The sequence below is a fragment of the Dicentrarchus labrax genome, unplaced genomic scaffold, assembly GCF_905237075.1.
Source record: "Dicentrarchus labrax unplaced genomic scaffold, dlabrax2021, whole genome shotgun sequence".
Lineage (NCBI taxonomy): Eukaryota > Metazoa > Chordata > Actinopteri > Moronidae > Dicentrarchus > Dicentrarchus labrax.
The window spans coordinates 27,543,434-27,557,742 of NW_026136702.1; the positions used below are offsets into that span (position 1 = coordinate 27,543,434).

The 14,309-nt window shown below is 39.2% G+C and overlaps 2 protein-coding genes across 2 annotated transcripts in view; both read left to right on the plus strand.

Annotated features, from left to right (window-relative positions):
- Positions 1-2,505, plus strand: part of LOC127376699 (uncharacterized) — a 48,997-nt gene extending 46,492 nt beyond the window's left edge. Inside the window, exon 4 of the mRNA XM_051423862.1 lies at positions 1,384-2,505. Coding sequence (XP_051279822.1) covers positions 1,384-1,904 — 521 coding nt within the window. The 3' untranslated portion in view covers positions 1,905-2,505. The remainder of the gene's footprint in view (positions 1-1,383) is intronic.
- A 1,683-nt stretch (positions 2,506-4,188) lies between these two features.
- LOC127349535 (uncharacterized) lies at positions 4,189-12,772 on the plus strand. Its single transcript, XM_051375367.1, has 4 exons — positions 4,189-4,211; positions 8,530-8,584; positions 8,843-10,428; positions 12,729-12,772. The coding sequence occupies exons 2-4, from the start codon at positions 8,577-8,579 to the stop codon at positions 12,770-12,772; spliced, it is 1,638 nt and encodes a 545-aa protein (XP_051231327.1). The 5' UTR covers positions 4,189-4,211; positions 8,530-8,576.
- Positions 12,773-14,309: the final 1,537 nt, after the last annotated feature.

Sequence of the window (14,309 nt, forward strand, 5' to 3'; positions counted from 1 at the left end):
TTACTACCTGATGCAACAATTTCTGACGAGCATGTCAGATTAATATGATCGTATAAGAGATATGACCTCTTATTCATTAAGAACCACACCTGTTGGTTTTTAAAGATGATATGTTAAAGAACACAGGTATAGCTTTAATTAAAACAGGTCTTGAGATGATAATACGTGAGGGTTTATACATCTTACATATATGAATGGCTCTAGTCCGAAACCATGGGCAGCCTTTTCGCTCAAATTGGACTTTCTGTGGGATAAGAAGAGACTAAAGATTAATAGAAAGAAAATGTAGTCTAGGTACCTAGGGACATAGGAGATATGTATCTCCCCAAAGTAAGGTTTGAGCTCATGTTTTTACTTTTCTACAGGAACACCTCGTTCACATATGAGAACATCATCTGCAAAGTTCTGATCCATTCAGGATCTCCCGCTGTTTACCAGCTGAAACCAAAGAAAGAGAAAATTGGAACTCTAACAAGAATGACTCTTGGTGAAAAAAAATCTGAACAAGACAAACAGAACCATTCTACTTGTTGGTGAATCAGGAGCAGGAAAATCTACTCTGATCAACGCTCTGGTCAACTACACCATGGGAGTGAAGTGGGAGGACAATGTCTGGTTTCAGATCGTAGAGGAGGAGAAGAGAAGTCAGTCAGAGAGTCAGACATCAGATGTGATCGTTTATCAGATCTTTGGTTTTGAAGATAAAACTCTGCCCTACTCTCTGACCATCATCAATATTCCTGGATACGGAGATACCAGAGGGATTGAACAAGATGACATCAGTCACAGATTATTTGACTTGTTCCGCTCAGAGGACGGAGTCCATGAGATCAATGCAGTGGGTCTGGTGCTGAAAGCGACTGAGAATCGAGTGAGTGACCGACTGAGGTACATCTTTGATTCAGTGATGTCTCTGTTTGGAAAAGATGTGGAGAAGAACATTGTTGCCCTCATCACTCACTCAGATGGAAGAACACCTAAAAATGTTCTGAAAGCCCTCGAGGATGCAAACATTAAGTTTGCCATAGATGAAAAGAATCAGCCTGTTCACTTTCAGTTCAATAACTGTCAGCATAGAGACAGAACAGAGGACACAGAAGACCTGCAACATGCAGATAAAAAAACAACAAAAGGACTGAGACAGTTCACAGACTTTCTGGAAAAAACTGATCCTCAAAAGCTGGAGACAACTGTGGAGGTTCTGACTGAACGAATCAGACTGACAGCCTGCATCCAAAACCTGAAAAGAGAGAGTTGAGTTGATTGAACTAAAACAGAAAGAAATCCAACAGACTGAGGAAGCTCTGAAGAAATATGAACAAGAGATGAAGAACAATGAGAAGTTCACTGTAGAAGTTGATGAGGTCTACAAAGATAAAGAACCTATTGATGGTGGGATGTGGTGGTTGGTGTTTTATGAAGCAGCTGTCTGCTGTACAGTCTGTGAAGAGAACTGTCACTATCCTGGATGTACAATGGCCTGGAAACCAGGACACTGTGAGGTCATGAAATGGGGCCACTGCACTTCATGTACCAGGAAGTGTCCTGTATCAGATCATGTGAAAGAAAAGTGGATCTATGTGAACAAGACAAGAAAAGTTCAGGAGACCTCAGAAGATGTGAAAGAGAAGAATGAAAAGAACAAGGCAGAAAGAGAAAGAGGAAGAGATCTAAAAAAGGAAACAGAAGAACTTCAGAAAGATAAAGATCAGTGGTTGGAAGAGTCCTTCCAGTATGTTGTCAGACTGGAGCAGATCGCCCTGAATACTGATTCACTGTCCACTCTTGTCCACTTGGACTTCCTGATTGAGAAGATGAAGGAGAAAGGAGACACAGAGAAGGTCCAGAAACTGGAAGAGATGAAAAGACGAGTGGATGAAGGAACCAGAGCAGCACTGCGGTAGAAACAATCAGCAGCTGGTGAAGAAGCAAAGAAGAAGTAGATTCTTTGAAGTGTGATGTTGATGGAATAACTACCATTCATTCCATTCAGATAATCAAGGGCCTATCATACATCTGTAACTGAAAGAGTAACTCCAAGTAGGTTCTCTTAGAGAACACAGGTTTCTCTGCCATGTGACCAGCTCCCTCCCTACCCTATATATCACAAACTAATTACAAAGTCATCTTTCTTTAGTTTCTTTTTGTGGGTTTAATGTTTTATTTTTCATGTAATTTTCAGTCAGTACAGCTGATTTACTCTGATGTTGACACAAATATCAGTTAACACATCCCTGACATACATGACAAATATACATATAATATATACATATAAAGTAATTAAACATTATGTTTTTTTCTCGTTTTAATCAGTTTGTCCAGAAGATATTACAGAACTGTAGACATATTCTGTTTTGCTGGAGGTTAAATCTAATGTACTGTACTGTAATTTCTTAATGTGTCTTTATGCTCGAGTGACTAATAAATATTTCAGATAACACAGGGTATGTGGAAACATTTTGATCAGTTTATATTGTACCATAGTTTTTAAGAAGCCATATTTTTATTTTTGCAATATATTCTGTTTTCTCATGTTAAATCATAACCTGATTAATGCAGTTTTCGTTCAATCATGAATTAAATCTCTGCTTCATGAAATCCGTTTGTTTGGACAGTCTTCACTCGGTCATCAGCAGCTTTTTGTGTCTATTGAACATTATTCAATACAATTCTGTTTCTCTTTGTCAATAAAACATATTTGGTTGATTCTGACTGGGAAGCCAGTCTGACAGAGATTCTTAAACACAGACAGTAGAAAAGTTAAAATCTTGGTATTGTTAGATTTATCAGTGGTGCATCTGACACCACAACATTTTACTATACAGACTGGAAAAGCTTTTTGACACAGAACTAATCTGGTTTGAATCCACACAAATCTGAGAGTTCATTTGAATTCAGTTTTATTTGTATAACACCAAATCACAACAGAAGTTATTTCATGACACTTTTTAAATAGAGAAAGTCTACACCGTACTCCTTAAAAATTTTGAAAAATGAACAAAAGAAATATGAAAATGACATTGAGTTATGAAAGGCTCCTCTTCTTTTCAATATGTACATGCTCCCTGATTCCCTGATGTAGACAACATAGATTTTTGTCACAACATCACAAGGTTACTGTTGTCCTATACAAGCACTATGTGCATTAAACAGATAAATAATGGATATGCAAAATGTTCTTCCAGTCAAACAAAAACAAAAATAGAAATAATTGTGTTTGAATCCAAAAAGGAAAGATTAAAAGTCAGTGCTCACCTACAATACCTAATTTTAAAGATTAGTAAACTAGAATAATGGAGTCTGACCTCAATTTTAACATCCACATTGAGAAAATAACATCAGTCAATTGTCACCTTAAAAAATTTATCAAGAATTAAAGGACTGGGGCATCTGGGTGGCTCCTTGCCTTTGCAGTGTGTCATCCCCTCTCTCGCCCACCTTTTCTGTCACTCTTTACTTGTAACTATCAATTAAATGCAATAAGATGAAACATTTTTATCTCCAGTAGGCTTGACTACTTTAATGCAGATCTCAGATCAGACAGTTGCACTCAATTCAGATTCCTCCTTTAGACCAGGAGAGACCACATCAGTCCATCACTCAGATCTTTACACTAGCTCTTTGTGTGTCAAAGGATTGATTTTAAAATGTTTACAAAGCACTAAGGTATATTTCTTGTTTCTTCTATATATTTATGACTCATGTAAAGCACTTTGAATTCTATGGTTGTTCAAAGGTGCTTTTTGGGATTTTGTTGTCAGGTGATTTCAGAGAAAGTGTAACTTCAAAACCAGTAAAATAAATGAAGTAAGGGAGGAGAGTTCTCGTAATTTCATGTGATTAAGAATAGGATGAGAAAAGGCTCAGTCTTTATCGACCCCCTGAGGTTAAATTCAGGTATTACATCAGCAAATAAGTACAGATTAATAAATAAATAGCAGCAAAGCAAGAAATAATTTCAAGTAAATAAAAGAACATAAATACATACATATTGTATATATATTACATACACACGTGTGTATATATATACATGTACATATACATATACATATATTGTGTCAGCATTGACTGCAGTGTATGGTATCAGCTTTCTGTCTCTGAGAGTGTTTCTGTGAAATCATGTGACCACAGAGCCTCCACCCTCTCAGCTGATATAAAATCTGCTCTTTCTGCCTCCTCTGCATCAGAGAGCTTTCTGAAGACATCAACAGGTAAGAAAACTTTGAAAAAGAACAATGAAATACTTTGAAATTACAAGCTCAGGAGTTAACAGCAGATATAAATATATGTGAAAATGTATTTGGCATAATAACGGAACAAGCTACTTTACATTCATATGATTCATTCAACTTTCAGCTTTTAGATTATCTTCTTCCTTCCAGATAGATGTTTGTCTCAACTGGACAAGACAGATAGATGCACTAAAGGGGCAGCCACAAATGACCCTTTGAGAACAGAAATACAATGTGAGCATATCACTGATTGTATAATGTTCCACAACATTTTTCAATTTCAAGTTTTACCACTCGCAGTAAAAGACATACATACAAATACATTAAAAACATTAAAGTGTCTGGGCTGGTGAGTGTGAGGCAACAAGGAATAGGACTCAGAGCAGAAAGGAAAAGTTCAGGAATTTAATAACAAAAATAATATTACATGAGCTTACTGGCAGAACAGAATCCACACGTAGATATGAATGGGGAGGGAAACAGTGTAACCAGGCTGGCAGATACAGATTCTGGTTTGGTTCAGGTACAGCTACAAGTTTCCACATGAGAGGTTTCAGGATAATTCAATTCAATTCAATTCAATTCAATTCAATTTTATTTGTATAGCGCCAATTCATAACAGAAGTTATCTCAGGACACTTCAAATAGAGCAGGTCTAGACCGAACTCTTTAACATTAGTTACAGAGACCCAACAGTACCACCATGAGCAAGACCTTGGCGACAAGGGCAAGGAAACACTGCCTGTTAAAAGGCAGAAACCTAGGACAGATCCTCCGGCTCCACGTGGGTGGTCGTCTGTCTCGACCAGTTGGGGTGAGAGAGAGAGAGAGAGTGACAGAGAGAAAGAGAGAGAGAGGCAGAGAGAGAGAGAGAGAGAGGCAAGAGAGAGAGAGCGAGAGGCAGACAGACAGACAGGTTCACAGCAACAACAGTATTGGCAATGGCAGTCAAGCAGGACCATGGCAGGAGGCTCCACCAGGATCCATGAGAACCTGCGAGACGAGAAAGCACAAGAACTCCGGGGGAAGAAGTGGAGTTAGTAACATGCATTAATGGGACATGAATGAGTGCATAAAGAGAGAGGATGGGAGGAGCTCAGTGCACCATGGGAAATCCCCCAATAGTCTAGGCCTATAGCAGCATAACTAAGGGATGGTTCAGGACTCACCTGATCCAGCCCTAACTATAAGCTTTATCAAAGAGGAATGTCTTAAGCCTACTCTTGAATGTGGTGAGGGTGTCTGCCTCCCGAACCACAACTGGAAGCTGGTTCCACAGGAGAGGAGCTTGGTAACTGAAGGCTCTGGCTCCTGTTCTACTTTTAGAGACTATAGGAACCACAAGTAGCCCAGCATTCAGAGAACGTAGTGTTCTAGTGGGGTAATAGGGTACTATGAGCTCTTTAAGATATGAAGGGCCTGACCATGAAGAGCTTTATAGGTGAGGAGGAGGATTTTAAATTCAATTCTACATTTTACAGGGAGCCAATGCAGAGAAGCTAGTACAGGAGAGATGTGATCTCTTTTTCTAGTTCCTGTCAGTACTCGTGCTGCAGCGTTCTGAATTAATTGGAGTGTTTTAATGGACTTATTGGGGACTAAAGTCGTTATAGGACTCTGTTAAATTCAGACATGGCATTGAATTAAACACTGAAGGAATCTCCTCCTTAAATTTAGCTACAGCACTGTCAGATAGACATCTGCTGTAGGAAGTTTTGCCTAATGGCTTATAATCTAATAGTATGAATTCAAAAGTTATTAAATAATGGTCAGATAGGAAAGGATTATGTGGGAAGACTATTAAATGTTCAATATCAATGCCATATGATAGAACAAGGTCAAGAGTGTGATTAAAACAATGAGTTGGTTTATTTACACTCTGACAGAAGCCAATTGAGTCTATTAATGATATAAATGCATTACTAAGGCTGTCATTGTTAACATTCACATGAATATTAAAATCACCTACAATAATTACTTTATCTGATTTAAGGACTAAACTTGATAGAAACTCTGAAAATTCAGATATAAAATCAGAGTATGGTCCCGGAGCGCGGTACACTATAACAAATAGAACTGGCTGCAGTGTTTTCCAGTTTGGGTGAGAAAGACTAAGAACAAGGCTTTCAAATGAATTATAATTTAGTTTAGGTTTAGGGTCCATTAAAACGCTCGAATCATATATAGCTGCTACTCCACCTCCTCGGCCTGTGCCTCGAGGAATGTGAGTATTAATATGACTGGGGGGTGGATTCATTTAGGCTAACATACTCCTCGTGGGACAACCAGGTCTCAGTAAGACAAAGTAAATCAATATCATAATCTGATATTAATTCATTCACTAAAACAGCTTTAGAGGACAGAGACCTGATATTTAACAGCCCACATTTCATTCTCTTATTTTGTGCTACTGAGGAGTTGGTTTTAATTTTTATTAGATTTTTATGTTGAACTCCTCTTGTTTTTATTTCTTTAAATAATTTAGGTGGTCGGGGGACAGACACAGTCTCTATGGGGTTTTGGGTGGGTGACTGTTCTAAAGAAAGTGCAGAGAAGTGTGTAAGACAGCAGCTCTGCTTCCTGGTCCTAACTCTGGACTGTCAGGTTTTAGAAATAAACTTCGCCATATTTCTTTATAAGAGAGCCGCTCCATCCAAAGTGGGATGGATGCCGTCTCTCCTAATCAGACCAGGTTTTCCCCCAAAAAGGCTTCCAGTTATCAATGAAGCCCACATCGTTTGCTGGACACCACCTCGACAGCCAGCGGTGGAATGACGACATGCGGCTATACATGTCATCACTGGTCACATTGGGCAGGGGTCCAGAGAAAACTACGGAGTCCGACATTGTCTTAGCATAATTACAGACCGACTCCACATTAATCTTAGTGACCTCCGATTGGTGTAAACGGGTGTCGTTACCGCCGACGTGAATAACAATCTTACTGTTTTTACGTTTATCTTTAGCCAGCAGTTTTAAATTTGATTCAATGTCGCCCGCTCTGGCCCCAGGGATATATTTAACTATGGCCGCTGGCTTCACTAACTTCACGTTTCTGACTATGGAGCTGCTAATTATCAGAGTTGGTTCCTCAGCGGGTGTGTCGCTGAGTGGGGAAAATGTATTAGAAACGTGAAGGATACAGGGTAGCAGATAGCAGAGGCTAAAAAGTAAGGTATGAAACCAATAAAACAACTTGGACAATCTGGCAAGGAATGAGTGGAAAAGGCAGTTAAAGTGTATTTCCACCCTTCAGTTCTGGTAGCTCCTTCCCTCTCAGCAAATTTAAAAAATGCATCAGGGACCTGCAAAGCACAGTGACTGTAGGGGGGCATGGCCTCAGCCATGACCAGAGTGACTGACAGACTGACCACAGTAGTGTAGCAAAAACAGCGAGATGTCAGTAGTAGTAGTAGTAGTAGACAGAGCTCAATATTGGGATTCAGATTTCAGGGTGATTTAAAACAGTAAAGTTCATGTTGAGACATTTTCAACCCACAAAATGCAGATTTGATATGAATGTCAATTTTAAGACCAGCCCTGATGAGTTTCATTGTAGTCTGTCATATGATTTAGCTCAAATATCACATTTTAGGGTGGATTACCACTTTAAAAACGGCAGGGTGAATGAGGAAGAGTGGAAAGAGATGCGCAGGTGGGTGGGGGATGTCAGGTGACTGGGGCTATAGGGCAAGTAGGTGAGTGGGACAGAAGAAGAACTCAGAGGCCATCTGGTGAACAGGACGAGAATAACAATGAATGTGTTTGAATGTGGCTGGAAGGAGGGATATAGAGGCATCATGTGTTGTTTATTTATTAATAACAGTTTGCAATGTTTGTCTTTTAAAAATGTAAATCTATTTAAATAGAAATGTATGTGAATGTCATGTGATCAACAATTAGAGGTACTAGAACTTGGATTTTGTTGCCTTTGTACAGCGTTAGGCTAGCTGTTTCCCATTTTCTATGTAATGACACACTAAGACACAGGCAAAGCACCTTCCTATTTTCTTTAATTGGTAGATTCAGTTTAAGTCAGTCAGTCAGACAACCATGTGTTGAGGCAAAATGCAAAGAGTGCAAACAAACAGTCACTGTGCGCTCACTAACTTTAAAGTTCTGGTCACACCAGGACTTACAGAAGGTTAGGTGGGCAAAGACTGAAGGACAGTGTTTTATTGTTTCTTCACTCTTTTATCATTTCACTTAATAAAAGAAAAAAACTCTGTCCAATCTAATAAAAGCTATACAGTTGACAGGGAGGGGGAGGTTACTGACTTGACTATCTTTCTTCCAGAGAACCAATAAACTGCTCCATCCTCAAGCTCCTGTGAAGCTGTTACAATGGCAATGTGAGTAATACTGACCAGTCTACAACAACATTGTTTCAGTGTTTGATTCTTAAAAGACATTACCTTGCAAATGCTGCTGAATCACATTTCACAACCTGATGCAACAATTTCCAACATGAGTGTCAGGTTGATCATCATAAACGATTAAAATAGCACCTTTTGTTCATTAAGAATCAGACATTTAGAAGAATAGAAGAATAGTTTGTGCATGCTGTGTATTGTTTGAGCTCACATTTCTACTTTTCTTCTTTTCTACAGGAACACCTCATCCAAATATGAGAACATCACCTGCAAAATTCTGATCCATTCAGGATCTCCCACTGTCTACCAGCTGACACCAAAGAAAGAGAAGATTAGAACTCTAACAAGAATGACTCTTGGTGAAAAAGATGTGAACAAGACCAACAAAACTATTTTACTTGTTGGTGAAACAGGAACAGGAAAATCTACTCTGATCAACGCTCTGGTCAACTACACCATGGGAGTGGAGTGGGAGGACAATGTCTGGTTTCAGATCGTAGAGGACGAGAAGAGAAGTCAGTCAGAGAGTCAGACATCAGATGTGATCGTTTATCAGATCTTTGGTTTTGAAGATAAAACTCTGCCCTACTCTCTGACCATCATCGATACTCCTGGATACGGAGATACAACAGGGATTGAACGAGAGGTCATCATCAGTCAGAGATTATTCGACTTGTTCCGCTCAGAGGACGGAGTCCATGAGATCAATGCAGTGGGTCTGGTGCTGAAAGCGACTGAGAATCGACTCAGTGACCGACTGAGGTACATCTTTGATTCAGTGATGTCTCTGTTTGGAAAAGATATGGAGAACAACATTGTTGCCCTCATCACTCACTCAGATGGAACAACATATAAAAATGCTCTGAAAGCCCTCGAGGATGCAAACATTAAGTTTGCCACAGATGGAAAGAATCAGCCTGTTCACTTTCAGTTCAATAACTGTCAGCATAGAGACAGAACAGAGGACACAGAAGACCTGCAACATGCAGATCAAAAAACAACAAAAGGACTGAGACAGTTCACAGACTTTCTGGAAAAAACTGAACCTCAAAAGCTGGAGACAACTGTGGATGTTCTGAATGAACGAATCAGACTGACAGCCTGCATCCAAAACCTGAAAGAGAGAGTTGAGTTTATTGAACTAAAACAGAAAGAAATCCAACAGACTGAGGAAGCTCTGAAGAAAAATGAACAAGAGATGAAGAACAATGAGAAGTTCACTGTAGAAGTTGATGAGGTCTGCAAAGTTAAAGAACCTTTCAGTGCGAGGAAGTGGTGGGGAATTTGGTTAAATTACGGAGGAGCTGTGTCCTGTAACGTCTGTGAAGAGAACTGTCACTATCCATGTACACTTGCCTGGTACGCAGGACAGTGTGAAGTCATGAAAGATGGCCGCTGCACTTCATGTACGAAGAAGTGTCCTGTATCAGCTCATGTGAAAAAAAAGGAAATCTATGTGAACAGTACAAAAAAAGCTCTGAAGACCTTAGAAGATGTGAAAGAGATATATGAAAAGAGTAAATCAGACTGTAAGGAGACAAAAAGCCTTTTGGAAAATATGGAAAAGAAAACAGAAGAACTTCAGAAAGATAAAGATCAGTGGTTGGAAGAGTCCTTCCAGCATGTTGTCAAACTGGAGCAGATCGCCCTGAATGCTGATTCACTGTCCACTCTTGTCCACTTGGACTTCCTGATTGAGAAGATGAAGGAGAAAGGAGACACAGAGAAGGTCCAGAAACTGGAAGAGATGAAAAGACGAGTGGATGAAGATAAAGGAACCAGAGCAGCACTGGGGTACTTGGTTGGTAAACTAACAGCAGCTGGTAAAGAAACGAATAAGTAAACAATAATGAGTGTGAGCAAACAGCTGTGTAGAAAGTAAGGTCTATACTGTTCATACAAATGTCTAAATGTCACAAACACCCCCTAAAAAACAGTTTCTGTAAGTGGGACATTAATGCAATTAGGAAATTGACATATAATCAATTTTAAATTGACTTGTGTAATTCTGTAAAATTCCCTCCAGGGGATTAATAAACTATTACTATTATTCATTATTACTATTACTTAAAAAACTATCTGATTTTGATACAACTGGGACACAGCTTAGTGCACTGCTTTTAAACGGAGTGAGGACGCCCCCTGCTGTTTAATGGAGAGCAAAACAGCTCCCTCCCTCCCCCTATATTACAAAGCCAGATCGTGTTGTACAAAAAACACACAAACAATGTACAAACTCTTTGTGTGAGTTCAATGTTTTTAAGGTTGTTTTTCTGATTTTGGGTCAAGTCTCAGAAAACACATCACTGATATATATGCTGTATAATATATAATAAATACATACAAAGTAGTCAAACATGTTTTCTAATGGTAATTAGTTTGTACAGAAATTAAATATTGTGCTGTGTTGGAGGTGATGTCTAAAGTATTTTGATTTGATTGTTAGTTTGGTTTCTTTATGCTTGGGGTGATTATATCAAATAGACACAGGCCATGTAAAAACATTTTGATCAGTTTATGTTTTTTTTTTAAATAGTTTAGTGATTTTAGTGATTGCTATATATTCTGTTATTCCACATGAAATCACATTCTATATTGATTATACTAATGGTTTCTGTGAATGATGAATAAAATCTCTACTTCATGAAACCAGTTTGCTCAGAGTCTTCACTGGATCATCATCCGCTTTTAGAGTCTGTTGAACTTTCAATAAATGTCTCTTTGTTACTGAAACACTTTTTAGCCTGACAGAGATTGCACAGAGAATCACACAGCACCATCACAAGTAATGTTTCTTCAAAGTGTCATGTAGAATATGTGATAAACTGCTGTGGATGCTTTCTGTAATGACCTCTAGAGGGAGCCAAACACTGCATAACTGAAGGATTCTGCTGCGTGGACTGATGACACTCTACTGAACACAGAAAAACATGTCATGAGGCCGAAACAAAAAATAATTGGTGTAATTAACTTTTTCCTGAAAATCTGTGTGTGCTACCTTTTATACCTTTGGGTATTTATCTGTAACTTATCACTGAACCACAACCAAAATACAGGGAAGGTGCATCCTTTCTAAGATCTAACTACTATCATTCATCTAATATCTGAGATATTTCAGTTTGGACCAAAGTGGTGGACAGACCCCACTATAGCATGGCTAAAGCTTTAATAAAAACTCACAGACTGACTTCAGATCAGTGAGATGACTGAACGATCTGCTGGAGTCATTTGGGAACAATAATGTGGACAGATACCCACACAGCACTGATCTCTGTGACCTTTACACACTGACTGAACAGCAGCAGCTCATTGTTCTGTGTCAACACAGACAGAGCTGTGTATGGTTTTGAATAACCACACACAGCTGTATATGTCAACTACACACACACACACACACACACACACACACACAGAGATCCTTTCACCGTCTCTCTCTCTCGTATTTCTTCACTTTAAATGGATACTTTTCATAAATTAAAGATCCTATCCAAAGGCAAAACTTATATTTATATTATTTGGATTTGTCAACATACCAGTAAAAATCTGACTTTTAATTAATTCCAGAGTCTTGATTTATCCTGTAATCCTGTAGCAGTCACAATGAAGTTAGATCTGAAGCTCCCTTTTATTTAGCTGCACAGCAGGACGTTATTATTATGACTATTATTAATTACACCTAGTCATTTAATGCTGATCCTAAGTGGATCCCTGTGAGTTTTTTTTCTCTTCAAATAACTTAACAAAAGGGCTTCAATGCTCTCAGCTTCACTACAGTTTTTTCCAATTGCTAACTCACTAAAATGACATGCATAGCACAATTATTTAAACTGACACACAGAGAGCAAAACCTCTTCAGAAGTCTCCAAAACTCTAAACACATTTTCTGCTATACACACATTTTGCAATTCAAAATGGCACTTTTTAAATGCACTGAACACGGTTCTGTGCAAGAGACACAACAATCTGACATAAAATCACATACACATACAAAATTGTGGAAAATTGGAAAAAACTGTAATAGTGAGCACCTCAAACAGGTCCAGAGGAACTGGAAAATAACCTGAAATATTTCAGTCCTGCACACTAAAAGATCAGACATATGTTCCGCGTTCTGTGTCCACAGGCAGCTGCAGGCTCACTGCTACCGGTCTCATGCATGCAGATTGATTCATACTATAATTGATGGTCCGTGTTGGTCTGGCTTTCCACTTGTGTGTTTTTCATCGTAACTTTGTTTGTCAACTGCCATACAAAATTCCCTCTCTGTTTTCTCCGACAGTGTTTGGTGCAGAGCTGCAGTGGAAGAACAGTAACACTAAAAGGGAATTTTGTAGCTCTCCAAATTGAGATCCCAAGGTGGGTTAGGTGTCCCAGATGTATTTCTGTATTATCTGTCATACAATGCGAGACTTCCACTCTCTTGGGGCTACAATGATATCTCAACCAGAGGTACTTGGGATTGGCTTGAGAGGGAATTAATTATGGAAAACAACAGGTCCATTTCTTTACCTTCACTATGGTATTGCCCCAAATTTCCATCTAAATTAGAGAATCCAATCATTAAATTTACATGCGACTTTGTGAAAAAGATACATAGTAATTTAGGCACCAGTGGAATTTCCCTCCCCTCGTGTCCCCTATGGAACAATCCCTTATTATCAACAGGTGGGAACCCATTATCTGATAAAGCATGGCAGAGTCTGAATATACATATGCTCAGCCAAGTGCTGAGGGATGGTTCAATGCTTCCACTTACTGCGCTCAAGGCAAATTTTGGACTGAGTAGCAGCTCTTTTTAACATACCTACAACTTAAAAGCCAATTTAAACAGATTATCAATGCCAGGCAGTGCCATCGATTGCCATAAGGAGTTGGATGAGAAGTTGGAGGCTATCGCCCATGGGAGAGGAGTGGTATCCAAACTTTATAGGCTTTTATGCCTTTCCTCCCCAATTGCAATACCTCGACTCAATTGCAGTGGCAGCAAGATCTGGGAATTAATTTGTCATCTTCTGAATGGGATAGCTTGTGGAGGAACTCAATTAATATGAGCAAATGCATAAGATATAGAGTAATACAGATGAAGATAATGCATAGGGCATACCTAACTCCGGTCAGACTAAAAAGATGGACCAGAGCCTATCGGCTCAATGTTGGCATGGATGTGGAGAAGAGGGAACGCTCCTCCATATGCTATGGCACTGCCCAGTCATTGAGTCCCTATGGAGAGAGGTGGCACATTTCCTGTCAGGGATCCTCAAAGTTGACCTTCAGCTTTCCCCTATAACATGCCTGCTCGGGGCCCGTGCTGAGAATATCCAAAGCAATAAACACCAAAGAGTGGTTGCCCTTTTGCGTGCCTTGTAACAAAGCGTATGATTTTAATGATTTGGAAGGTGAGGAAACCCTCCTGCTTCTCCAGAGATAGACGGCTGGAGGAATTCCTTTTCTCTTAAGCATGGAAAGAGCCACCTCCATCCTTAGGGAGTTAGATGAGGATACAAGCGAGCTCTGGGTCAGCATAAGATCCTTCCTCGGTGGACAAGCACACAGATACTTTTGTCCTGTTTAATTTTTTCTGTGCAGTATGCAGAAGTTCACTTCGTTCTATACTCCAAATTACTTGCGTATGCACGGCGACCCCCTTAGTTTGGTTATTTTTTTCCAAGTACTGCAAATTTGACCAATTATTGTTTTTTCCTGT